Here is a 27,912-nt window from a genome sequence, read left to right as displayed (position 1 = left end):
ACAACAACAAAAATTCTTTTTATTTGACTTAGAAAACGTTACTCAAAAGAGGAAACGGTGCAATCACCAGGTGATGCACAGACATAAATGCATATAGAAAGTATACAAAAGACAAAAAGATTTTTTTAAAAATGCAAATGACATAAATTAAGACAGAAGAAAGACAGAAAAAAGAAAGGATTGTCAGAAAAACTGAGGATTTTTCTCCAAGCTTCACATCCCAGTGCACCTCAGACTGCAATGGAGGAGTTTGCCGACCCCCACTCAGAGGTCAGAGCCTGAACTTCAACAGGTAACAGACATTGATGAGCAGTTAGTCTCATCAAACCACGAATCATCATGACGTTCTGTTTCTACCTGTTCATGATTTTACAGTAGAAATGTTTGAGTGTTTTTGCTTTGTGTTGTCGGCTTTTTGTTCATACCTAAAAACTATGAGGCTGTACACGTGTCCTCATTAGGGCACAAATTTGTGTTGGTGTGTTTATGGTGTAATGCGAAAGTAATGCAACTAGCAGTGCAGCAAATTACTTTCTCTGGCGAGTAATTAAGTAACGTACTACATTACTTTTAAGAAAAGTCAGTATGGACCGGTGGTAATATAAAATATTATATTATGCTTATTCTTTATCCTGCAACTGTAAATTCAATATGTGATCAATAAAATATCTAGTCATGTGTCAAATGGCATGGTTTGCACACTTCCTGGAAGGATGGGCAGAACTGGTCATTTAAATTTTAAAATGAAAACTACAGGTTTCTGTAGCTTCAATGTTTGGTGGTATGTTCTAAAAACGATCATTTATGATTTGTAAGTTGCATGTAAATATTTGACATCATTCTGAAAGTCATTCAAGAGCACCAATGGATCTTTTCCCCCCCACATGTGCAGATGAAATTCTTCTGTTGTATTCCCGCTATTTAGACAGTGGCCCTTCCACGACGCGCTTTCTCTTCAGCGTTTATCTGTTTAGCGCACTCTTCCAGGTCTGTTATGACCTTAGACGCTTCAGGTCGGTCTTCGGGATTCATACTCAGCATTGATCTGATGGTGATGTACTGTAGCATAAAAAGAGTAATAAAATATTAGAAACAATCTTTCATTTGCACCATTTCTAGAGCTCAACTTCAACAACATTTTCCACTAAGTGTATATCTTTTAAATCCAGAGTCTTATTTCCCTAAATATGATGATCATGTTAGCTGATATAAATAATCCATCTAAAATCAAACACATACATTTCTAAGTGACCCTAAAAAATAGAGAGGTTTTGGATCACAGCCTTTACTCTGCCAGCACATGTCGTGAGAAATGCATACTGAAATTTGCTAATACACTGAGAAAATGTTGATGTACCTCCGAGATAAAAGTGGATGCAAATTCTTGGGGAAGCTCCTGTTTTCTGATGTCTTCCCATGTCTGAAATATAGTTCAGGAAATTTCTAATGAATAGTTAAAGACAAAACATTTGACCTCCTACAGATTATGAGCTACCATGCACAGCAACCTACCTTGTACTTTTCATAACAACTGGAGATTTTCCAAAGAAGCTCAAAGTAGATCAGCCCCAAAGCAAATATGTCAACCTTTCTGCCGTAGTTCTTGCCCTTCTGTGTTAAAGCAGTTAAACAGCATTAATAACAAGAAGCACTGAGCGCACAAACCTCCACCAAGGCAGCTCACTCTCTGGTCAGTGTTTACATTTAAGGGAATAGTACTGTATTTTGCATATAGAAATTCTGTAAGCATGGTTAATAAGTATTAATCGGTACTGATTTGTAAATAATTGGGCATGAATAACCTGAGCTTACAGAGCTCTAGACTAACCTTTTTCCCACGGTTGCACTGTGTGCCTAACGTTTGTTCTTCTTAGGTCCACCAACACAAAAGTTAGGCACACCCAAATTTTTCAACCGCATCAATTAACACTGCAGTTTTTACATGTGCACTTTTTGGGGGGGGGGTTGCTGTCCATACAGGCAATATTAATTTGTAACAATCTTGTCAACACAAAGTTCTTTTTTTGGAGCGCAATTCTACAAGAAAGATAAGTTACTGAAAAAGTGCTTGTGCTTAAAGCGCTTTGGCAGTATTGTAGGTAATGTTAAACTTAATCATCATCTCGGCCTCCTCTGACGACCTGTTTCGCTGCTGCCTGCAGTTTAAAGGCAGTGGGAAGAGGGGACACTTGCATTTATCGCGGCATAGAATGTGTTTTCAGTCATTTTTCATCTTGTCATTACCCAACAGCTACATCCACTTCTGTAGGGCTTAGGCTACTCACTAGGGCTGGGTATTGTCACTGATTTCTATAATTGATTTGATTAAATTCAATCTTGACTCACAGTCAGAAATATTATAAATCTGATCATTTATCAGTACTGACACTTGTGAGACTTCATCAGGGATGTAAGCATCACAGCAGATGCCTTTGTGTCAAAGTAACTGAGGATAAAACACAGAAAACATGAAAGGGATTTTCCTGGCCTGACTTTTTATATCAGATAACCACCTTAAAAATATTCTGCAAGCTAAGAGTTTTTCAATATATTTATTTTTTTTTAGAAATTATACCAAAGTATTAAACAGCAAAATTAAGGATTTCTGGTCAGAGGTCATTTTGGGGGAAAAGAGAAAAACAGCGCCCGACAGCGCTGTAAACAACGGTAAATAAGCAAATGAATAATACAGAAAACAGATTTGAGATGGGAAACTGTTCTTGAAATACATTTTGGTCGAAGAGGGACAAAACTTGTTGCTCAGAATCAGTGAGCTGACGACTTTCAACCCCAACGGGTTCGTGCCATCAGGTAAGAAAGCAGTCATCTCACTGATACGTCGGCTCCACGCTCCGTTTATGGCTTTGTGTGGAATCTGTTTACTTGCTCTCATTTACTATTTTATCTGTTTGGTGGTTGTTCAAATAGTTTTGTGAGCTCCTGGCTTTTCTGGCAAAAAAAACAAACAAACAATATTTAAAAATTGATTCAGGATTTAATGAATCAACATCGCGTTATTCAAGCTAAAATCCACTTTAATTGAAAAATCGACTATTGAAACCCAGCCCTACTACTCACCCGTCTATCCACCTAAACTTTCAAACGTACACACACGTAGGCCGAAAGGAATATCTGGACCAGGGGTCCGTTCTTCGTACCTCGCTTACTACATCCAAGATCAAATCATCGCGCTAACTTTGAGCTCGCTATCCCGGTTCTCCGAACACACCCGTTGTTGACGATTAGTACAGCTGGATGAAGTAATGTGAGATCACTGGGTGGCTTAACAGGGGCTACGCATCGATAGTAGAAACATTGATCGGCAACCCTTTGATTGGTCGGCGAAAATGTCGAAGGAGCGCGCTCAGTATTTTCCGGCAGCAGAGCAAGAACTCTTGAGTGAGGGATTTCAGGAGTTTCAGAGTTTAATTAAAACACAAGGGAACACTGCAAAGGCTGCAAAAGCAAGGAGAGAGGGCTGGCAGAAAGTTGCTGACAAATTAAACTCGTAAGTAATTTAATAACAATAATAATGGAGTGGATTTATATAGCGCTTTTCAAGGCACCCAAAGCGCTTTACAATGCCACTATTCATTCACTCTCACATTCACACACTGGTGGAGGCAGCTACGGTTGTAGCCACAGCTGCCCTGGGGCAGACTGACAGAAGCCAGGCTGCCATATCGCGCCATCGGCCCCTCTGGCCAACACCAGTAGGCGGTAGGGTAGATTTATTATATTACATTATATCCTCTTTCACATTAGAGCCACAACAGGACCCACTAGAACATGGGAACAAGTAAAAGTGAAATATAAGAATATTCTACAGAATGGTAATATTTATCACTTATATTGCTTTTCGTCTCTAGGAAAGAGACCCTGGAATAATCTGTTTGTTTATAACAGCAACCAGGAAAAGGGCAGAGCAAAAAAAGACAGGTGGTGGTCCTGCACCCCCTCGTCAACAAGTTGGTTAAGTAAATAATACCCTCACGGGAAAATCGATATCTCTCTATGAGCACACTGTCGCGCTGAGCTAAAGGATCCTGTCTATCCCGCAATATATGCTGAATTCTGAGAACTCTCCTTATCAATCTTGCACCTTCCGCAATGGGCTGCTCGCGTATATGGACAGGACATGGCTGCGACAGACTTCCCAAATCCACCTTCGCTTTTATAGCCGTGGTCTCTCATCTTGATTACACGACGTAATTTACAATTACTACTCTGAAATATGAATTACATCTGAAATAATCAAATACATGAAATAGAATGATTAATAGCACATTTCCCTTTTTTAGGAAATGACCTGTATGTATCTGTATGGAATCAATAAAAGAATCAAATACTGCATTACCTTTAGTTACATTGATAATATTTATTTATGGCAAAACAGTGGTAAAATATCGCTGTTGCTTTTGTATAAATGAAGCGGACATACCCGACTGGCCGCGATCTAATCCTGTTTACATAAAGTAAACCTGCTCCCGAGCAGGTTTACGCTTACGGATCTGTTGCTATGACAGCAAGTCCCGGATGAGCTTCGGAGAACCGAACGATCCAAGATCACGCAAAATCGTCAACAATCAAATCCAGCTAACTTACTTAGCGAGGTACGAAGAACGGACCCCAGGACCAATCAGAGGTCCTCTCCCTTACTATCTCTGATTGGTTTAGACCACCATAGGGGCATAATGTGCGTTTGTTGTTGATTACATGGAGATTTTCAGAGTAGCAGAGACTTTTTTTTTTTCTTCTTTTTAATCGAATGACTGGATGATTTTTTTTAGTTGCATCATTGAGAAATTAGAGCCCCGGGCTTATTATGTAATAATACAATTTTCTAACTAACTAAGCAGTTCAATCTTTTTCTTGACGTGTTCTTTAAAGATATAATATGTTGTGGGGTCAATGTGAAAGAAATGCAGATGTAAAATGCAAAAGTGAGGTCAAAAGGTTAAATGTGACATATTTGGATGTAAACTATAATGTGATATTTAGAAGCCACATATACCAGTATCATTTCCTAAATGGAAAACGTATAAACAAACAGTACAATTTTAAGCATCCATCCATCCATCCATTCGCTTCCGCTTATCCTTTTCAGGGTCGCGGGGGGCGCTGGAGCCTATCCCAGCTGTCATAGGGCGAGAGGCGGGGTACACCCTGGACAGGTCGCCAGTCTGTCGCAGGGCCAACACACAGGGACAAACAACCATTCGCTCTCACACTCATTCGGACATTTACACCTAGTGACAATTTGTATTATCCAATTAACCTACCCCCACAAGCTGCATGTCTTTGGACGGTGGGAGGAAGCCGGAGTACCCGGAGGGAACCCACGCAAACACGGGGAGAACATGCAAACTCCACACAGAAAGACCTGATGGTGGAATTGAACTCAGGACCTTCTTGCTGTGCGGCAACAGTGCTAACCACCATGCCACCGTGCTTAAGCAACGTTTTAAATATTTTTAAAGACATTTTATAAAAGTCTGACCTCATTTGACTTTGAAGGAATCGGAGATCAAGTAATGGGTTATTTAGAATCTCTTTATACACTGTATTGCCAAAAGTACTAAACCACTTATCCAAATCACTGAATTCAGATGTTCCAGTCACATCCTGACGCACACAGTGCACACAGGTTGCTGACTTTCTGCAGAGTCAATTTCTACAGAACTCCAAACTTCATGTGGCCTTTAGATTAGCTTAAAATCAATGCGGCTTCATGGAATAAGTTTTCATGGCTGAGCAGCTGCATCCAAGCCTTACATCACCAGGGACAATGTAAAGTGTCAGATGCAGTGGTGTAAAATACGCCTTCACTGGACTCTAGAGCAGTGAGACGTGTTCTCTGGTGTGACGAATCACACCTTGGTGGTTTCCAGGAGAATGGTACTTGTCTGGCTGCACTGTGCCAAGTGTAAAGTCTGGTGGAGGCGGGGGGTTGGTTTTCAGGAAGTTGTTCCAGTGAAAGGAACTCCTAATGCTTCAGCATAATGAGAAACTTCGGACAATTTTATGGTCCCAACTTTGTGGAAAATGTTTGGGGATAAACCCTTCCTGTTCCAACACCAGTGAACAAAGTAAGGCCCATTAAGACATGGATGAGCATGTTTTGTGTGGAAAAACTTGACTGGCTGGCACAGAGTCCCGACCTCAACCCCCATACAAAGATGAGAGCGGTAAATGCGAGCCAGTTTTCAATAAACACACTCCTATAGACACACTGCTTGTCCAGGTGCAAAGAACGGCTTCATATCAAATCTTATAGATTAAGAATTGAATATTGCTCAAGTTCATATGCGAGTCAAGGCAGAGGAGCAAATACTTTTGGCAAATATATTGCATGATTCCCTATATGTTGTCCATAAAAACATAGTTTCAAGAAATGGCTCTATGGAAATATCATCAATTGAACATCCGATCACTCTATTGAACTTTGAGAGGTCAGAGGTCAAGAATGATTTATTTTTAATCTTTTTACAATACTTTATGTTGACGATACACACCACACTTATAAGAATCATAGTTATAAGGCTTTTTGTAAATTTTTAAATACATCGCAATAAATCATAAACTTGAACTTGGTGGATGTATGCCACATTTGAATGGGTTGTTAAGATGACTCCACTCTACACGTCTACAAAGTTTTATCAGAATATATTCAAACGTTTTAAAGCTGTTGTGTTTACAGACAGAACAACATGTATGCAAACGCTACCAAAAACAGAACCTCCTTGGTGGAGGAAACAATACACTGAATTCTTCTTCACCATGACTTATTACAACACAGCCTGTACTCATGAAGTCACCATCATTTCACTAATCCAGTCATCAAAGGCTTCAGTGACAGATACCACTTAAGAGTAGAATAAATTTGAATAACAATGATACAGATATATTCAAACTGATGATTATTATGATACTACGAAATATAGAAGTTATCCCTTTGAGACAGAAATTCAATTTTAGGATTAATTAAGACAGATTATTTGCTCTGTATGATGTCAGTGAGCAGGGTTATTCCTGATACGGTCATCTCATGCACACAGATCTGCTTAAAGGCAGATCTGTGTGCAGCTAGTTGGGCACACAGACCTTTAAGCAGATCTGTGTGCCCAACTAGCTGTTGATTTTGTTTGCAAGGAGCAGCCAATCAGAAGTGAAGGCTGAACTGAACTAAGCTGCAGGAAGAGAGGATACTTTTTCAAAATGCAGAGCTACTCTAGTAGAACCCAAAAATAAAATGGAGCAGCTGGAAATTAGCATAATAATGTCGACGGACTCACCTGTTCAGGAGCCATGTATGATGGTGTTCCCTTCTCCTCAGTTCTCTTGATCGGGGACTTGTCATCGTCGTCGTTCTCAGCAGTGACCAGTCCAAAGTCTCCGATTTTCACTTTTGTGTCCTGCCCAAACAGGATGTTGGCAGGCTAGCCGGATGAAACAAAGCAAACATGTGACCAATTGTTACATCCTGTGAGGCTGTGGGAGTGTTGGTGTGGTGTTGCAATAAACAGTAACGAGTGAGAATCTCTGGGTTTCTGTGGATTTCGGTAAAAGAGTAAACCGAATAATTTTAGAAACGTAAAGTCACATACGAACATTACACCTTGTTGTCAGGTTTTAACCCACACACACACACACACACACACACACACAGCTGTGCGCTACCTGTGGTTAGCCCGTTATCTGCTTCGTCTGGCTCACCTTCAGGTCTCTGTGGATGAGCTTCTTGGAGTGAATGTATTCGATACCACCGACCATCTGCTGAGCAATGGTCAGACTTTCTTCTCTTCTCTTGGAGTTTGATTTCTTCGTATACCAGTCTTCTATCCAGTCTAGAAGTGTTCTGGTGTCACACAGTTCCATCTGAATGTAGAGGTACTTCTTGGGTGAACCAGTGGAAGACCTAAAACAGGATGAATGATCAAACAGTGAAATGATACAAAAGAAGCGAAGAATTACTTTCACAAGTCTTACTGTGTACTGCAGCTTTCGTCAGTGCTGTCTGACTGGTATCCTGAATACCCCGTCCAACACGAGAAGTATCTAATGATATTAGGGTGCTCGAGGTCTGACAACGCCATGGCTTCTCGTAGAGCTTTTCTAATTCAAAGAGGGGGGAAAAAAACTGAATCATACAACTTTACTATAACTAACTGTAACAATATAAACCAATAAAGCACGCAGTGAAATCATGCAATATTACAGAACACTTCACTTACTCGTTCCAGCGGATGATCTTTATTGCGTAATACTTTTCCACCAGTTTATCTTTTACCTTGACTACTCGACCAAAAGCTCCTTTACCCAGCTTCTCTACGTAGTCAAACTGTGAATTACTGTTGACAGAAATCTTTTATTAAATATCAATTTCTTAAAGCAGTTGAACAGAAGGTGATAATTTTGATAATATTGCATTCTCATATTTTTATTTTCCACACCTGAAGATTTCTGAATCAGCTGACATATCACTGGGGGAGCTTCCTGAACTCTTTTCTTCAGGACACAACATATCCTTGACAAAACAATACAATATAATGCATAGTGTAAAAAAAGAGAAAGAAAGAAAAGACACCAAAGCATGTAGCATGAATTAAATCAATGAACTTTCATTGTTCACATCATTGAACTACTAAGCTGCAGTTCACAGTATCTTTTTTAAAATACTGTGAACTGCAGCTTAGTAGCATGTCTGAATAGATATTCACAGATTTTGGGCTTCATATGAGCTTTTTGTTGCTCTGCAAATTTGAGTAAATACAGAAGATTTTGCTAGAAAATATAAAGCAACAGTAAATTAAAGTAATTCAATATTTACTGCATATAAATAGCAATGTTGGGTTACTTAACGTAATCCCTGATTCTCTGATAATGGAGTGAGATGTTTCACTATGGGAATCACCTTGGTGTGACTAACTATGGAAGCTCCAGTGACACCCTGTCTGTCCATGACAGATCTGTCGAGCCGTGCCCCTCCTGACTCATTCTTAGTAGATTTCTTTTGGTCCGCAAGTAAAGGATGAAAGTGCTGGTGAAACACTGTTATCAAAGAACCAGGGATTACGTTAAGTAACCAACCACTAATTTAATAGTCGACGTGTCTGAAGCTTTGTAAGATCCTGCAAAATGCAGGAATAACTAGTAGGATTTAAAAGTGTAATAACGTACTGAAACATAAGATGGCAGCACTGCATGTACAAGGATGCCAGCTGCCACCAAACATGAAAGAAGAAAAAGAAGCAGCAGTCTCCGGTATCATAGCTGTGCCCAAATTCAGGGGCCGCATCCTTCGGAGGCCGCATTTGTAGGCCGATTACGTTACAGCAACACAACGAAGACTGTCCAAATTTGAAGACTCCTCCAAATGCGGCCTTCATTTCCCCAGATTTGAAGGATGGGTCGGGTGTATCCTTCATGGCCCAACCTATCCCAGAATTCATAGCGTGGCCCAGCCAATCCCAACAATGGTGTCAGCTACTTAGTTTAAATATTAATCTTTCTGGGTCACAAAATAAACTTAAGATATTTACAAGCAAAAATGTAAGTCGTAAATCGGTTTGGCTGAAATTAAAGTTATAGTTTTCTCACAGCTAAATAAACATCAAACAGAAAACTGATTAAACAGAAGTGTGAGATGATCGAGAATTTACTCCAGTTTCCTGTTATATTTTAGGTAGCAAGGAGCAGACGGCTGAGTTTATTAAACTCCACTGAGACAATCTGCAAATGTCATTAAAAGTTTAATAAACTATCATCTTGTCTTTATTTTTAGTTAGCACATACCTTAAACACGTAAAGCTGTAAGCTAATGATTGTTATATAAGAGCAGACGCTGCTGGTGCAATAAGCTGTACGTTTTACGTCCAATGTACGCATGATCTGATTAGTCGACTAATCCCCCCCCCAAAAAACTGTTGACTAGCCAACTATCAACATAGTCGTTTGTAGCAGCCCTAAAATCCAGCCCACAAAAATACAAATGTGTGGCACATATATCCTGGACTGATACACCTCTGAACAAAGCTGAGGATGTGACAATACCAATGGTAGAATGAGTTTGGAGTCCCAGGAGGCCTATGAGCCCTTAGAGCTGTAAGCCAGAGCTATGGCCTCTACAATCCAATGAGCTAGCCTGTGGCGTTACAGGAGCCCGCCCTTGTCAGGGGAGGCCCAGGAAACAAACAGCTGATCTGATATTCTGAACCCAGCACTTCTGTCCACATGTCCCAAAGACTCTCATGGGGTCCGCCTGTAAAGCATGTTTACTGGCGGACTGAGCATGTTTAGCAACCATACAAGACTCGCTGTAACGCAATTGCCTGACACAAACATCAGCCATCTCGCCAAACAAAACCAGGAACTGCTGGAACAACTTGCCTGACACGACACAGCTGTTTAATAGAGTGTAACTATAAGTGGACTTCTTCCAAAGGATTTACCATAATCCAAACTGGGACTGGAAAAACTGTTCTGCGATATACTCCTATAGAGGACAATGGAGAACTGTTAAGCACCTAATCAAGTTAGCCTGGACACGCTAAGGAAACTCAAAGTAGTTTTTCACGGTAAGAAAGCGACAATGAGTTAGGAGGCGCTGGTCGGCGAGTTAGAATAAGGGGGCGGAGTCCTGAGCTCGGCTTGACAGGTCTGTCGTGGACAGATGGGTTGTCATTGGAGCTTCCATAGTTGGTTACGCCAAGGCAATTCCCATAGTAAAACACTGAAGTTAGAAAAAGAACTTGTTTTTGTTCTAATAATCACGTGCGATTTAAAATAGGACCGTGTGCATGAAAAATCAAATGTGTTGTCAAATTTTACTGCCAGTTTCTTCAGGTTTCACTCAATTTTTGATCTTGTTTTTAGGAGGATTTCAGACTGGACCTTGGAGTCACTCAGACACACTGGCCGCTTTTAAAGTTTTTACTCAAAATAGCACTGTTAGTGTGAAAGGTAATACAAGACCTGAACCTTGGAGTTTTTTGACGATTTACAGGTCTGTGCCACAGGTTCTGATGAAGCGCCACAGGAATCCCTGGGAGAAAACAAAGAGGTAAATTAGTAAACACTCCATCCTTTTTCTTTTGCTTATCCTCCTCAGGGTTGCGGGTTGCAATTGAACAGAAGGTGATAATATTGATTATACGGCATTCTCATATTTTTATTTTCCATACCTGAAGATTACTGAATCAACTGACATGTCACTGGGGGAGCTTCCTGAACCCTTTTCTTCAGGACACAACATATCCTTGACAAAACAATACAGAGTGCATAGTGTAAAAAAAGAAAGGAAAAAAAAAAAAAAAAGACACCAAAGCATGTAGCATGAATTACCTAAAAATTGCTTAAATCATTGAACTACTAAGCTGCAGTTCACAGTATCTTTTTTAAAATACTGTGAACTGCAGCTGATAGAGTTGTATTGTTGATTGTCATTTATGCTTAGAAACATTTACTCATTTATGCTTAGAAATATTTAACCATAGATGCTTAGAAGTGTATAATTAATTGTGTAGTGATAAGTTGTGTGATCTTTAACAGGCTACAGAGGCTTGGTGTGCATTCCTGGAATGCACACCTGCATCTTGGGGGCATGGGAAAAGTTTGCAACTTGCCTTATAGTTTTATGGTAGGATTAACGTAGTTACATTTGTTCTAGTCTAAGTGCTTTTCTGTTTAGATGAACTGCTGGACTTCCTCACCGGGGGGGGTCTAGTCTACCCTCTTCCTGACCAAGGATGTTATATGACCCTTCGATCAGCAGTAACACACACACACACACACACACACACACACACACACACGGTACTCTGTGTTTGTAGACGTCATATGTTAATGAACTTATGCATATTCATGTAACCTCAATAAAAGGACAGTGATACGGGAGAACGGACGAAAGCTACTGGGGTCAAGCGAAGGGACGGCGCTCTGTCCAGTCTCTCCCGTGCACGAGTAACATGAAGAACTTGCCTACTTCGTGTCTTGCTTTGCGGTGTAATTATATTGCCTTCAACGTTCCAGCGAATAGGTTTATGCTACAAACCTAACATTAATTGGTCTTTCGATGCCGGCTCCCTGGGATCGCATTCACCGAGGGGGGGGGGGGGGGGGGGGGGGAGAGGCACGCTGAAAGACTGACGTCAGCCAGGAAGTTCCTGTGGATTCGCTGTCTGTCCTTCTCCTCGATGAATGGCGATCGGCGGGATTCAGGCTGATATTACACGCTAAGTAACGCCAAGTAAGTTTAAAGAGGCAGACTCTATAACCGTGTCGTTGTGCAGTCTCCGCCATTTTGTGAGGCGTTGAGAAGTTCGCTGCTTTGTGGAGCGATAACTGGGTTAGTGTCCCGAAAAAGAAGTTTTGGTTAAATCGCCCAAGGGTCCCAAGCGTCCGGTGTGTGTCCGGTTTTGAAATCGCCCTGAGTGTGTGTCCCGAGCGTCCCTTCATTGGGTTTTGTCGCGCGAGTGGGTGAGCGTCCCACAGCTGGGTCAGGGTCCCGAGCGGTCCGGTGTGAGTCCGGAGTAGGCCTATTTTGTGTTATTGTCATTTTCGTCGTCGTCTCGTTGTTGTTGTTGTGTGTGCGGAGCAGACCGCGTGGTGTGTGACGTCAGCAGCTGTTGTTGTTATCATGGGTTTCCTAAGCAACCAGGAGTGTGTGGAAAAGGCCAGCCCACATCAGCAGCTGTGCTCTGGTGGGTGGCTTTCCCCCCACCCCTTCCTGACACAAAATGTTAACAGCCTGTGTGCCAAACCACTGAGGTGGATAGTTGTTAAAAGTAATCTACATTAAGCTTGTGGTTGCTTAAATTCAGTACAATGACATGTGAGGTGAAGTGATATAGGTAAATATTTAAACTAATGAAGTGCATAGAGGCACTTGACCTGTGTGAAAGACTGTCGTCTTATTATGAGCCATTGTTGAGATATAGAGCATGTCTGTGAAAACAACCAGTATTCTGAACCCTGTATGAAACATCTAAAAGTCCATGATGGAGAAGCTGTATTGAATATGAAAGAAACAGAGTTATGATAACTATGATAACTGGAGTGTGCAGCGTTTCCATGAGCAGTTTTCCTGCACCTTGACTAGTGTGTGTGTAGCATCAGCATCATGTTTTTGTTTATTTGTTTTGTTGGATTAAAAATAATTAAATAAACTGGTGATCATGCCTATGGATCAGCATGGCACATATCTCCAGCCATATGATTTATTTATGCAGATGAAAAAGTGAGTGTGAATGTGTCTGACATCACAGTGTTTTTGTGCACTGTGCAAAAGTAATTGCCTTTGATTGTGAGTGAGAGCAGTGATTTTGCAGACCACCAGCTATTGTGAAAAAAAAAAAAAGAGTGAAAAAGAGACAAATTACATTGTAGACGAAAAAAATAATAATAATAATCATAGGAAAAAGGTTTTGTGTTGATCAGCCGAAAAACAACTACAATGTCATTTTCTGCTTTTAAGAAAGGATTGTTCATACAAACACAGACAGAGAGAGATGTGTGATGATTAAGCAGTGATGATAATAATGAAAGTCTCTCAGTCTGTCGTTTACAGGTGGGGAACGGACCTGGATCAATCCTACACGGGTAGCAGTCGTAAGAAAATTATAGGTTGAAATCATTAGAAAAATTAGAAACACTCAGCCAGAATTTTTTGGCTGAATTGTTTTGCAGCTTCCCGTCCTCATCCTGAACAAGCAAGCTCCAAGGAAACGAATCTCTCCCTGAAGACACCGAGTGCAGTTTCAGAAGCACGAGCATGAACATTTAACAGTGGACAGGAGTCCAAGAGACAATCTGAGCAGAGAGGCCCAGCAGCGCTGTGGGCAAACGGCATCAGAAAGAGAAGAACCACCATCTAGATTGGATGGATGGAGATGCGTTTCCAGCCAGCTGCAACCTCACTGTGTGTGAAGGACTTTTGAGAAGACTGTCTGAGTTTGACATTTGCCATGTTTGGAGTGAGATGGCAATGAAAGAGACAGTGGGACAAAGAGAGACACGGGACAAAGCTGGAAAAAAAGCTGACTGCCATTGGACTGAAAAGTGGGAGAGAAGGAGAGGAGCAGAAGAGGGCTGAGGCTGCTGTTTTAGTGTGGGCAATCAAATTAGGTTAAGGAATTCGGGGAGACAAGCGACTGCCTGGAAGTGGAGGATTGACACAGTGTCCAGACCACCACAAAAGGGGGAAGAGGACGAGCACTAAGGTATGCAAGTGTGCTGTTAGAAAATGGAAAGGTGACACCACACATGCAGCTAATATCCACCAGAGATAACACAAGACCATACACAAAGTGTTACACATTAAAAGAGGGTATTTGTAGAAGGGGTTAACAACACACAGTGTGGTTGCCGATGGTAACCTGTTTCAGAAGATACATAAAAACAGAACATATATTAACCCTACTAACAATTCCAAACACAAAATAGCTTATGAAGATTAGACAACATTTTAAGTGTGTGAGTCTGTTTATTATCTTGTCCAAGTCACCTCGTGTGATGTAAAGACCAGTGAAACTCATAGCACATTGCATGCTCTGCTGGATATACAGCTCCACACACATGCAATGAAAATTAGCTTGTTATCTTTCATCAGTGTAAAATAGTGTCAATTTAGCAGACACTTGTTATCAAATACTGAATTTATTCTAAAAAAAAAAAAAAATTGACTCTCCAAGTTGCAGGACAACAATTTAACTTTTGTGGGAAAAAAAAAAAAATCCTGGTTTGATAAATCAGTGACCAGGCAATAAATTTAGTGTTAAAATGGTAAATTGGGAGAAGCTTCCTGCTTGATTAATGCAGCACAAGTAATTTACTGTATGAGGGAAATTGTCTTTTGTGATACTATTTTGAACATGCTTTCCTGTCGTCCTGTCAACTTAGTGGGTTAATAGCTGATATGCAAATTAGTTGATCGGTTCTTAGATTAATGAAAGGTGACTGAATTTTAGCACGAGTGAATGAGATGTGTTGGAGTTTGTTGTGTTAAATGGAGACCCTAAAACACTGAGTTTCCTGCTTTGATGTGCGAGTGAATTCTGTATCTAGATACACAACTCTGAATATGTCAGAACAAACTTTTTTTATGAAGTGCATCACAGCATGTCACATGTTTTATGATGAAGGGAAAAGGAAAATTGAATAAAATAGATCTGTGGCCTAAATGAGTGAAGAGCACAGACCTGGTGATTAAACTCATAAGTTAATAAGACATTAGACTGTTGTGTGTTGTGCAGTTGATGGTTGGTTTGGAGTGAATCTAGCTGATGATTTTTCTTCTGTTGTGAAGTCGAGCCTGCCGATTAGTATGATGGTATGAGGAACCATGCTAATGGTATGATTTACCTGAGATGAGGAGTTTGTGTCATGACTTAACAAGGCCTTTTTATTTTGATACTTTCACAGTGCACTGAAAGTTTGGTTTAATAATTTGTTATTTTTCATTTTTATCTTTTGAACAGACACTGATTTTGTTTGTCTATTTCTTTTCTTTAAGCAGATCCGCACGTCGGGAATTAAAAATGCTACACGTCGTCGAGAAAATTGTGTCAAGTGAGTTTTCTCCACATTAAATTGGGTTCTGGGGAAGGCCACTTATTATAAGTGTCCCAGCCTAAAACTGGATTCAGCGATGTAATCCTATCTAAAGTTCTTTTTCTTTTTTTGAAATGATGTCATTTTGCTGCGAGTGGAAACTAAAATGCGACGACAGGTTCCACTATCAGCAAACAAAGAAACAAAGAAAGAATGAATGAATGTATGAATGGAAATAAAATAAAAACAAACTGACTGACCGACTGGTAAAAGCTGACGAGACTTGATCACGACTCAAAGTTAATCTCCACCTAGACAGGACAAAAGGGTGGATGAATCTATGTGTTTTTTGTTACAGGAGCAGTAAGATGACAGCAACATTCGAGAGTGCATGATGATTTAACCTGTGAAATGCCACTTTTTGTGTCTGTGCATTTACCAAGGGTGATATTCCCTACCTTTTGTTGCACAGAAGTTACTGTGAGAAAAGTGTGTACACACTGCGCAGCGCTAACATTTGCATTTTCTTTTTTACAGCATTACAGTTAATTATGTGTTTGATTATGTGGTTTATAAGAGGATTAGTTAATGTTTTTCTACTATAGGATTTTTGGGTTTACATGTGACTAACATTCTTTCCACAGCTAGGGTTGACTTTATGGTGTTTTTATGGCACCTCTGGAACCTGTTGACCTGTGTCTGACCTCTGTCTGACCACAGTCAATGTGTATTGCTAAGGTTTGTTTCTTTGAGAATGCTGTGGAAGATTCAGCTGAAACGGACAAGTGACATGAGTAAAACAAATAAGAGTTTACGTGTTTATGGAATAGTTTATTGTGGGCTCTTTGCTGGCCACTTTGAGCCCATAACAATAATAATAATAATAATAATAATAATAATAATATGTAAAGTGGAGTGACTTTGCTTAAGAGAAGTCACCGATTACATTAATGTTAACTGAGCACATGGGATGATCCATGTTTTAGGCGAATTATGGTAACAATAGTGATTTAATGATTTGAGAAAACTTGCACATGACACTTGTCTTGCCCGTGCTGAATGCTCGTTACTCTTTTGATATAATTGTTTATACGTGTGAAGTTTGATTTTATTTCCAGATCTTGTGTATGCGGGCTCCTGGTGGAGCCAGTTTTTAAGACAGGGATCCAGGTTTGGTGAGTTGACGCATGAGCGTGTCCATGCGTCAAGAGGTGGGGTCCAGAATTAATATTAAACAATGTTTACTATTATTGTTGCAGTGATTTGTGTGATTAGCTGTTTATTTACAAGTATTAAATCTATGCAAGTGGTGCATCCATGTTCAGATGAGGCTATGATGGCCTATAGTGAAGTTCACTGAACTAAAGAATGTGGTTTGATGATTGTTGACATGCTGTCCAAATAGAAGTTTTTTTGAAATACAGGTGCAGCAGTGAGGAGAAACATTCCAGGCATAGCGGACAGCCCAGGCAGTGGTTGAGGTCAAAGATCAAGCTGGTTGGGGCCCATCATGAAATCAGACCTTGGAGCCACAGCAAGGACCATGAAACTGCCTGCAAAATAGAGGAGAGGATCGTCCACAAGATGGGAGAGAGACTTCAGGAGGATCAGAGATCATCTTCAGCACAGCAGACATGACACAGAGAGCTGTGCTACTAAGCTTCCAGGAAATCAAGAGGAGACTTCCCACAGCAAGATTTTAAATACAATGAAAGATTCAATATTGACGCTGAGGAAGACGACTAAGGTGTACGACGTGCTCTGCCTTAAACCTTCAGCAGCGTTGGAACATAAACACTCAGGGGATGAGGAGCGTGCCAAGCTCCATCGACAGCGCAGAAGGAGTTCGAGGATGACATCATGATTCTGTGAAAGCACAGGAACCAGAAACTATGGTGGTGATGACAGCAGTTTACTATGAAAATCACCTAATGTGCCACTGTACTGTGCATACGATGACACTCTGAAGGCTGCTGGGATTATAATAGCAGTAAGACAACTGAACCCTGCACCCTTTCCACAGAGGTGTTTCTCTGCAGAGCGTGGACAATTAAGGAGTCATAAATATCCCCCTCACAGGACGAAGGCTTGAATGGGGTAATGAGAGGCCATAAAACTAGAGTGCTGAGAGGTCTGCAGCTTTGGAAATAGCTGAGACCCATGTTGACAAACAACAAAACCAACTGGTATGTTTGAATGTCTATCCTACATACATTTGGACTCTGGTCCTGTGGACAATGAAACAACTGGAAGAGACATTTATGTCGCCCTGCAGAACTCAAACCACTCTGCAAAGAGACATGTGATGTGCACACCCGGAGGAAGCATTACCAAGCTGGGATGTTTTTGAAAATGTTACTTTTTTATTTTCACTATTAAATTAACAATTTCTTTGGTTGCTCGTAAGATGCAGTTTGCCATGAGATGAGCTCAATGAATGGGATAACCGCTAATGCATTTGTTAAACTGTGTACTTTTTCAGTAGTTTAGGGTGATTTGACATATGCTGAGTATAAGAATGTTTGCCTTAAAGCTGTCAGACATGAGGTATTCATAACTGGGAACTTTTCTAGCATAAATGTCGAAAAGGGGGGAATGATAGAGTTGTATTGTTGATTGTCATTTATGCTTAGAAACATTTACTCATTTATGCTTAGAAATATTTAACCATAGATGCTTAGAAGTGTATAATTAATTGTGTAGTGATAAGTTGTGTGATCTTTAACAGGCTACAGAGGCTTGGTGTGCATTCCTGCATCTTGGGGGCATGGGAAAAGTTTGCATCTTGCCTTATAGTTTTATGGTAGGATTAACGTAGTTACATTTGTTCTAGTCTAAGTGCTTTTCTGTTTAGATGAACTGCTGGACTTCCTCACCGGGGGGGTCTAGTCTACCCTCTTCCTGACCAAGGATGTTATATGACCCTTCGATCAGCAGTAACACACACACACACACACACACACACACACACACACACGGTACTCTTTGTGTTTGTAGACGTCATATGTTAATGAACTTATGCATATTCATGTAACCTCAATAAAAGGACAGTGATACGGGAGAACGGACGAGAGCTACTGGGGTCAAGCGAAGGGACGGCGCTCTGTCCAGTCTCTCCCGTGCACGAGTAACATGAAGAACTTGCCTACTTCGTGTCTTGCTTTGCGGTGTAATTATATTGCCTTCAACGTTCCAGCGAATAGGTTTATGCTACAAACCTAACAGCAGCTTTTAAAGTTTTTACTCAAAATAGCACTGTTAGTGTGAAAAGTAATACAAGACCTGAACCTTGGAGTTTTTTGACGAATTACAGGTCTGCGCCACAGGTTCTGATGAAGCACCACAGGAATCCCTGGGAGAAAACAAAGAGGTAAATTAGTAAACACTCCATCCTTTTTCTCTCTTTTGCTTATCCTCATCAGGGTTGAGGGAGGCAGGAGCCTAACCCAGCTGTCATAAGGCGAGAGACAGTGTACATCCTGGACAGGTACCAGTCTAGTCTACCATTTTCACAAATCTACCACTGCTTTCAGTTTGTGACTTACGGTTCAGTCTGTGGCGTGGGCAGCGTGGCTGAGGCGCCATCTTGAAACACTTCGAAGGGCGACACCTGAAACACAAGCAGAAAGTCTTTAACTTCTGTACCATATCGTCCTCCTTAAAATCTTTGTATGTTATGTTAATTACATTTGCAGGCAACAACTCAATGCATTTATTTATGGTCGGTCTTATAATTTAAGTGATCTACTGAGATTTTCCTACACAACCATCTATGGTTTACAGAGAACCGCCAGGAACCGAGAAGATATCCAGTGAGTGGTAGTTCTCTGAAAAGGTCTAGCTGATGCCAGGGGAGAACATCAATAATGCTTTGTGTTGAAGGGAAAGCACCATTAACTCAAATAAGCATAAAGGTAGAAGAGCATCTCTGAAACAGCAGCAAAAGACCACACTGGTAGCCACGCCCCTGTAAAGATTAAACCAATTTAAAACTGGTTTCTTGAACATGACAATGGGCCTGATTTACAAACAGTGTGCACAAACAAATATGTGTGCAAATTTGGAGTAGGAAAGTTTTATGCAAAAAAAGAAATAACAATAATAAAGACTTTATTTTTATTTGTCGTTATTACTTTTGGTCATTTACAGTTTTCCAAAACACCACAGACTACAAAATGCTCAGAATTACAAAAAAAAAAAAAAAAGCTTGTAAAAAAAGAAAAAGAAAAAAAAAGCTAAATATTACTAATTTCATTGTTTTCTTGGTGCTACTGTTACATGTATAAAACATTTGTTTTGTACTAGCATTAAACTTTGTGAACTGACTCTATGCCTACGGATCTTCTCTATCTAAATAGTACTTCCTCTGGGTCACACATGCATTGTAAACTGGAAGGTAATTTTGTGTGCAAATTCAGACTCAAATGGCCTTCGTAGTCACTGGATCTTAACAAGTCAGACAGTATTTCCTGGTACTTCATTTTGACCCCTTAACATTTACAGTAATAACAAGATCCACTGTTTGCTCCAAGTTACATGCTCCACCATGCATACAAGTTAGTGTTTGATTTAAACCAGCACAGGTTATAATGTATTGCTACTCACCCAGTTAGTTTTGCGTTCAGATATACCATCAAACAGAGTTTTTCTGCATTTCAGGTGAGAACGTTGCGCATTTGAATCTTTTTTCTTCATCTGAAAGAAAAACAGATTTTTCAGAAATGACATCATTGTTAAGAATAGAGCAACAAATTTGTGAAACGTGTTCCATATACAGGCACATGCACCATCTTACCTCCACGATTAGATTTTCCTTCTCATTCAAACTTTCCAGGGCATTTTGAGCTGCGTTCTGCTTTGCTTTTTCAGCGTTCTTCCCCTCACCATCAGGAAACCTTTGCCCATTGATCACAGCCCTCATGATGACTCTGACAAAGAATTTTAAAAGCTCTAATTAACATTGCTGATGTACTCCAACTCAAAAGTTTGATCACAGCTTCTCATTTAACAGTTTTTCTTTATTTTCATGACTATTTACATTGCAGATTCTCACCGAAGGCATCAAAACTATGAATGAACACATATGGAATTGTGTAGTAAACAAAACAAAAAAAAAGAAGTGTGAAACAACTAAAAAAACGGTTTATATTTTAGATTCTTCAAAATAGCCACCCTTTGCTTTGATTACTTTATGAGCTTCATAAGGTAGTCACCTGAAATAGCGATAAGTGATAACTGAATGTTTCTAGAGCTATGCGAGGACATGGCAACATAACCGCGGGGAAACTTCTGGGGATGATGATGTTGCAGGAGCGAGCACAACATGACAAATCTGTCAGAGAAGGGCGAAATTTTGATCATGCCGATCGCAGAAATGTGAAGCCACGGAGGCTTTTTTATCGTTTTGATGGTCAGTGTAGTGGCTATATTAAGTTCTTAAAGTTCTCTCTTTACATGGTTTGGTTATGAAAAGAAAGAACTGAATCCCAAGTTAAATAATGTAATAAGCGAGGTCATTGCCACAGTCAACTACGTCAAAACACGACTTGTCAAAGCCCAGATTTTTCGACTGCGGTCAAGTGAGCCCTCACTTACGAAGTCGCAGTCAAGCTAGCCGCCCCGCCAGCCGCACCGAAAATGTGGTTGCACTACTCTTACGTATATTACGGTATGGGTGAAGACCGGCTTAGAAACGCAGTGTTTTGTGTCCTGACACTATTTTACTTCACAATCCACTCCCATTTTTAGTGTATCTCCACTTTCCCCCCTGTGATCCACAGCCCAAATTACTGTATGATTCAGAGAAAATTAACAATAAAATTTACCCAATTTACTCAACTATACTTTTAATGTCCTCATCTTTGACCTCAGATTACAGGAAAACTGTAAGAGGTGACGCAGATATTTCACTGGATTATGACTCTGGGTGACCCCCCACTCTGCACCCTGTGATCCACAGCCAAAATTACTGTACGGATTTTGAGAAAATTCATAGCAAAATCTTCCCATTGTGCTTTACTGTACTCCACATATTAACATCTTTGAGCTCCGATTACAGGAAAATTGTAAGAGGTGACGCAGATATTTCACTGGATTCTGACTCTAGGCTGTCGCCACTCTTCACCCTGTGATCCACAGCCAAAATTACTGTATGGATTTTGAGAAAATTGATAGTAAACTTTGCACAATTTACTCTACTGTACTCTATATATTCTCATCTTTGAGCTTAGATTAAAGGAAAACTGTAAGAGGTGACGCAGATATCTCACTGGATTATGACTCTGGGTGACCCCCACTCTGCACCCTGTGATCCACAGCAAAAATTACTGTATGGATTTTGAGAAAATTCATAGCAAAATCTTCCCATTTTGCTTTACTGTACTCTACATATTGACATATTTGGCCTCAGATTACAGGAAAACTATAAGAGGTGACGCAGATATTTCACTGGATTATGAATCTAGGCTGTCGCCACTCTGCACCCTGTCATCCACAGCCAAAATTACTGTACAGTTTTTGAGAAAATTGATAGTAAACTTTGCACAATTTACTGTACTATACTCTATATATTCTCATCTTTAAACTCAGATTACAGAAAAACTGTAAGAGGTGATGCAGATATTTCACTGGATTATGAATCTAGGCCATCTCCACTCTGCACCCTGTGATCCACAGCCAAAATTACTGTACGGTTTTTGGGAAAATCCATAGTAAATATGCACAATTTACTCTACTGTACTCTATATATTCTCATCTTTGAGCTCAGATTACAGGGAAACTGTAAGAGGTGACGCAGATATCTCACTGGATTCTGACTCTAGGCTGTCGCCACTCTTCACCCTGTCATCCACAGCCAAAATTACTGTACGGTTTTTGAGAAAATTGATAGTAAAAGTTGCACAATTTACTCTACTGTACTTTTAATATCCTCGTCTTTAACCTCAGATTACAGGAAAACTGTAAGAGGTGACGCAGATATTTCACTGGATTCTGACTCTAGGCTGTCGCCACTCTTCACCCTGTGATCCACAGCCAAAATTACTGTACAGTTTTTGAGAAAATTGATAGTAAACTTTGCACAATTTACTCTACTGTACTCTATATATTCTCATCTTTGAGCTCAGATTACAGGAAAACTATAAGAGGTGACGCAGATATCTCACTGGATTCTGACTCTGGGTGACCCCCACTCTTCACCCTGTGATCCACAGCCAAAATTACTGTACAGTTTTTGAGAAAATTGATAGTAAAATCTTCCCATTTTGCTTTACTGTACTCTACATATTGACATCTTTGAGCTCAGATTACAGGAAAACTATAAGAGGTGACGCAGATATTTCACTGGATTCTGAATCTAGGCTGTCGCCACTCTTCACCCTGTCATCCACAGCCAAAATTACTGTACAGTTTTTGAGAAAATTCATGGTAAAATCTTCCCATTTTGCTTTACTGTACTCTACATATTGACATCTTTGAGTTCCGATTACAGAAAAACTGTAAGAGGTGACGCAGATATTTCACTGGATTATGAATCTAGGCTGTCGCCACTCTGCACCCTGTCATCCACAGCCAAAATTACTGTACGGTTTTTGAGAAAATTGATAGTAAAATCTTCCCATTTTGCTTTACTGTACTCTACATATTGACATCTTTGAGCTCAGATTACAGGAAAACTGTAAGAGGTGACGCAGATATTTCACTGGATTCTGACTCTAGGCTGTCTCCACTCTGCACCCTGTGATCCACAGCCAAAATTACTGTACGGATTTCTGATAAAATTAAATCCTATTCCATTACCAAACAAAATGAGTTCATTGAAGTATTTGCTTAACTACAAGAAATGTCTTTCCACACACAATTTAAATTTTTCAAAATGTCATTCACACACCACCTCAAGTATCAACTTCAGTTTTAGACATTATTTATTCAGTGCTTAATCACAACAATAGTCAACTTAAGGCACTTACATAATAAGTTAAACCTTACAATAATACATACAGAGAAAAACCCAACAATCATATGACCCCCTATGAGCAACAGTGGGAAGGAAAAACTCCCTTTTAACAGGAAGAAACCTCCGGCAGAACCAGGCTCAGGGAGGGGCGGCCATCTGCCTCAACCGGTCAGGGTGAGAAATTACATTTCTCAGATTACTGATTTCTCATATTACTACTACACAGTTTAGATACACTCAACAAAAATATAAACGCAACACCTTTGTTACTGCTCCCATTCCCCATGGGATGGACGTAGAGACCGAAAATTCATTCCAGATACACAATATAACCATCCCTCCCAAACAGTGGTCACAAATCAGTCCAAATGTGTGGTAGTGGGCACATCTGCCATATTGAGATAATCCATCCCACCTCACAGGTGTGCCACATCAGGATGCTGATCTGACATCATGAGTAGTGCACAGGTGTACCTCAGACTGCCCACAACAAAAGGCCACCCTGGAATGTGCAGTTTTTTGCGCTATTGGGGGTCTGGGGACCCAGAACCGGTCAGTATCTGGTGTGACCACCATTTGCCTCATGCAGTGCAACACATCGTCGCATGGAGTCTATCAGATTGTCAATTGTGGCCTTTGGAATGTTGGTCCACTCCACTTCAATGGCTGTGCGAGGTTGTTGGATATTCGTGGGAACTGGTACACGCTGTCGTATATGCCGGTCAAGCACATCCCGAACATGCTCAATGGGTGACATGTCCGGTGAGTATGCTGGCCATGCAAGAACTGGGACATTCTCAGCTGCCATCTGCCCTGAACAATGTGAACCATGATTCATCCGTGAAGCGCACACCTCTTCAACGTGCCAGACGCCATCGAATGTGAGCATTTGCCCACACAAGTCTGTTACGGCGACGAGCTGGAGTCAGGTCAAGACCCCGATGAGGACGACGGGCATGCAGTTGAGCTTCCCTGAGACGGTTTCTGACAGTTTGTGCAGAAATTGTTTGGTTGTGCAAACCAATTGTTCCAGCAGCTGTCTGGGTGGCTGGTCTCAGACGATCTTGGAGGTGAACCTGCTGGATGTGGAGGTCCTGGGCTGGTGTGGTTACACGAGGTCTGCGGTTGTGAGGCCGGTTGGATGTGCTGCCATATTCTCTGAAACGCCTGTGGAGACGGCTTATGGTTGAGAAATGAACATTCAATGCACGGGCGACAGATCTGGTTGACATTCCTGCTGTCAGCATGCCAATTGCACGCTCCCTCATTGCTTGTGGCATCTGTGGCATTTTGCTGTGAGACAAAACTGCACATTCCAGGGTGGCCTTTTGTTGTGGGCAGTCTGAGGTACACCTGTGCACTACTCATGATGTCAGATCAGCATCCTGATGTGGCACACCTGTGAGGTGGGATGGATTATCTCAATATGGCAGATGTGCCCACTACCACACATTTGGACTGATTTGTGACCACTGTTTGGGAGGGATGGTTATATTGTGTATCTGGAATGAATTTTCGGTCTCTACGTCCATCCCATGGGGAATGGGAGCAGTAACAAAGGTGTTGCGTTTATATTTTTGTTGAGTGTATCTAAACTGTGTAGTAGTAATATGAGAAATCAGTAATCTGAGAAATGTAATTTCTCACCCTGACCGGTTGAGGCAGATGGCCGCCCCTCCCTGAGCCTGGTTCTGCCGGAGGTTTCTTCCTGTTAAAAGGGAGTTTTTCCTTCCCACTGTTGCTCATAGGGGGTCATATGATTGTTGGGTTTTTCTCTGTATGTATTATTGTAAGGTTTAACTTATTATGTAAGTGCCTTAAGTTGACTATTGTTGTGATTAAGCACTGAATAAATAATGTCTAAAACTGAAGTTGATACTTGAGGTGGTGTGTGAATGACATTTTGAAAAATTTAAATTGTGTGTGGAAAGACATTTCTTGTAGTTAAGCAAATACTTCAATGAACTCATTTTGTTTGGTAATGGAATAGGATTTAATTTTATCAGAAATCCGTACAGTAATTTTGGCTGTGGATCACAGGGTGCAGAGTGGGGGTCACCCAGAGTCATAATCCAGTGAGATATCTGCGTCACCTCTTACAGTTTTCCTGTAATCTAAGCTCAAAGATGAGAATATATAGAGTACAGTAGAGTAAATTGTGCAAAGTTTACTATCAATTTTCTCAAAATCCGTACAGTAATTTTGGCTGTGGATCACAGGGTGAAGAGTGGAGATGGCCTAGATTCATAATCCAGTGAAATATCTGCGTCACCTCTTACAGTTTTCCTGTAATCGGAGCTCAAAGATGTCAATATGTAGAGTACAGTAAAGCAAAATGGGAAGATTTTACCATGAATTTTCTCAAAAACTGTACAGTAATTTTGGCTGTGGATGACAGGGTGAAGAGTGGCGACAGCCTAGATTCAGAATCCAGTGAAATATCTGCGTCACCTCTTTCAGTTTTCCTGTAATCTGAGCTCAAAGATGAGGACATTAAAAGTATAGTTCAGTAAATTGGGTAAATTTTATTGTTAATTTTCTCTGAATCATACAGTAATTTGGGCTGTGGATCACAGGGGTGAAAGTGGAGATTAACCAAAACTGGGAGTGGATTGTGAAGTAAAATAGTGTCAGGACAGAAAACACTGCGTTTCTAAGCCAGTCGGCACCTATACCGTAATATGCGTAAGAGTAGTGCAACAACATTTTAGGTGCGGCTGGCGGGGCGGCTAGCTTGACTGCGACTTCGTAAGTGAGGGCTCACTTGACCGCAGTGATTTTTCGGGACTGTGCGAAGTAATGGGCTCCGACAACACAGCCGTTGTGTATCACAGCGAGTCCCGCGTATTCCAAGTTAAACCAAATAGCTATTATTAAACTAATATAAGACTACAAGGACTTAGTAGTTGGTTTAGCACTTGCATGGCCCAATGCACAATATGGCAGCATACCCTCTTTAATATATTGCAGCTGCCGAACACATTTATCCGGTTTTAGCTCACCTTTTCTCACCAGGTCTCTCTAAAACGTTCTCATATTCCAGCTTCAAATCGTTCCTCCGTGCAAACTTTTTCAATCGTGTTGTGTACTTATTCTTGCCCATCTTAAATCGCGAAACCCTGGTCGGACAAATACTTGCTATAGTACAGCAGAGCTCACACACAGATCTAAATTTCCCACCACCGCCGGCTAGTGAGGGCACGTTCCTTACGTGACACACTTCGAGACTTGATTCGTCGGAGAGTCACGTGATCAATTATGTCAGAAGACAAACGTACCTGCCCACTGGTTAATTACATAATCACGTGGGGGCAGGGATCTCACAGCACAAGCATTTATATATTGTGTGTTTTTTTATTATTAAAAAACATCAACAAGTCACAAGCAAAATGAAAACACACCATGGCACATGTTTAAACAAGTAAGGTATATTCATAAAAATGATTTATTATTAAAAAAGACATAACATAATTTTTCATCCCCCCAAAAAAGATACATGTTTAAAGCACAATATCAGCCCAATGTCAAACAGAACTGTCACATGATATCAAACAAAAAATGTCAATTCTGTTGTGTAGAGTGGGCAATCATAATGAAGCAGTTCATTATGAATATTAGATTCTAGCTGCTCTTCATGTTTTTGGCCACCCCCCCCCCAACCAGACTGGCCACCCCAGGTGCCACCCCAAAGGCAAAACAATAAAATTCAATCAAATATCAAATGTCCGATTATGTTTTCATGGTGAAGCTGAGATATCCGAGTGTAAGTGAATGCAGCATCGGCTTCTGCGCTACGTGCATCACGTTAGCAAAGGTAGGAGAGCCAAGCACGAAAGACGGCACTGCAGGAAACAATTTTTCGGTGAAAGAAAATGAGGACAGAATAAATGTCCCGGTAAGTAATATTAAGTTTGTTGAGTTTAGTAAACTTCGGTGAAATTAGAATACCAAGGAAAAAATAACACTTAAAGAATTATTGCAGCCATCGAATATTTCAGACAGTATGCTACTGAGGGCAGCTAACATAAGAGTTATGAGTTATAAGATATAATCTAAGTCGTAACATTGCTGTATGGTAGTGATGGTGAGATGAAGCCTCATGATGAACTGAAGCTTCCCATCCAACTGGTCGACTCATGGTTCGAAGCATTGTGATGATTCATTTGCTCTACTGCGCCATCAAGTGGACAATTCAAGTGAAACGGGCTCAATGATTATAATGATGTGATGTGTAAACCGCTAAACTGAATAAATAAATTGTTTTTCATGGTTATTTATCCCGAATATTGTCTCAGTATGTCTGATACAAAAGAGAAAGTGGAAACTATCAGTACACAGGTTTTGGGATGATTGTGTAACTGCGTAATCATGCTTATGTACATCTCAATAATGACACAAACTAGTGTGTG

The 27,912-nt window shown here is 40.6% G+C and overlaps 1 protein-coding gene across 1 annotated transcript; it reads right to left on the bottom strand.

Annotated features, from left to right (window-relative positions):
* LOC101480023 (interferon-induced, double-stranded RNA-activated protein kinase) lies at nucleotides 1-26,713 on the bottom strand. The gene is made up of 15 exons (XM_014410006.4): nucleotides 26,506-26,713; nucleotides 20,345-20,477; nucleotides 20,155-20,244; nucleotides 19,095-19,159; nucleotides 18,838-18,901; nucleotides 11,184-11,257; nucleotides 10,981-11,044; nucleotides 8,454-8,527; nucleotides 8,235-8,351; nucleotides 7,990-8,115; nucleotides 7,717-7,918; nucleotides 7,296-7,439; nucleotides 1,513-1,611; nucleotides 1,358-1,420; nucleotides 1-1,059 (listed from the first exon to the last, which is right to left on the bottom strand). The coding sequence occupies exons 1-15, from the start codon at nucleotides 26,604-26,606 to the stop codon at nucleotides 922-924; spliced, it is 1,554 nt and encodes a 517-aa protein (XP_014265492.2). The 5' UTR covers nucleotides 26,607-26,713; the 3' UTR covers nucleotides 1-921.
* Between the last annotated feature and the right edge of the window lie 1,199 nt (nucleotides 26,714-27,912).

The sequence above is a fragment of the Maylandia zebra genome, linkage group LG13 (assembly GCF_041146795.1).
Source record: "Maylandia zebra isolate NMK-2024a linkage group LG13, Mzebra_GT3a, whole genome shotgun sequence".
NCBI lineage: Eukaryota > Metazoa > Chordata > Actinopteri > Cichliformes > Cichlidae > Maylandia > Maylandia zebra.
This window is presented reverse-complemented; position numbering and strand designations above follow the sequence as displayed.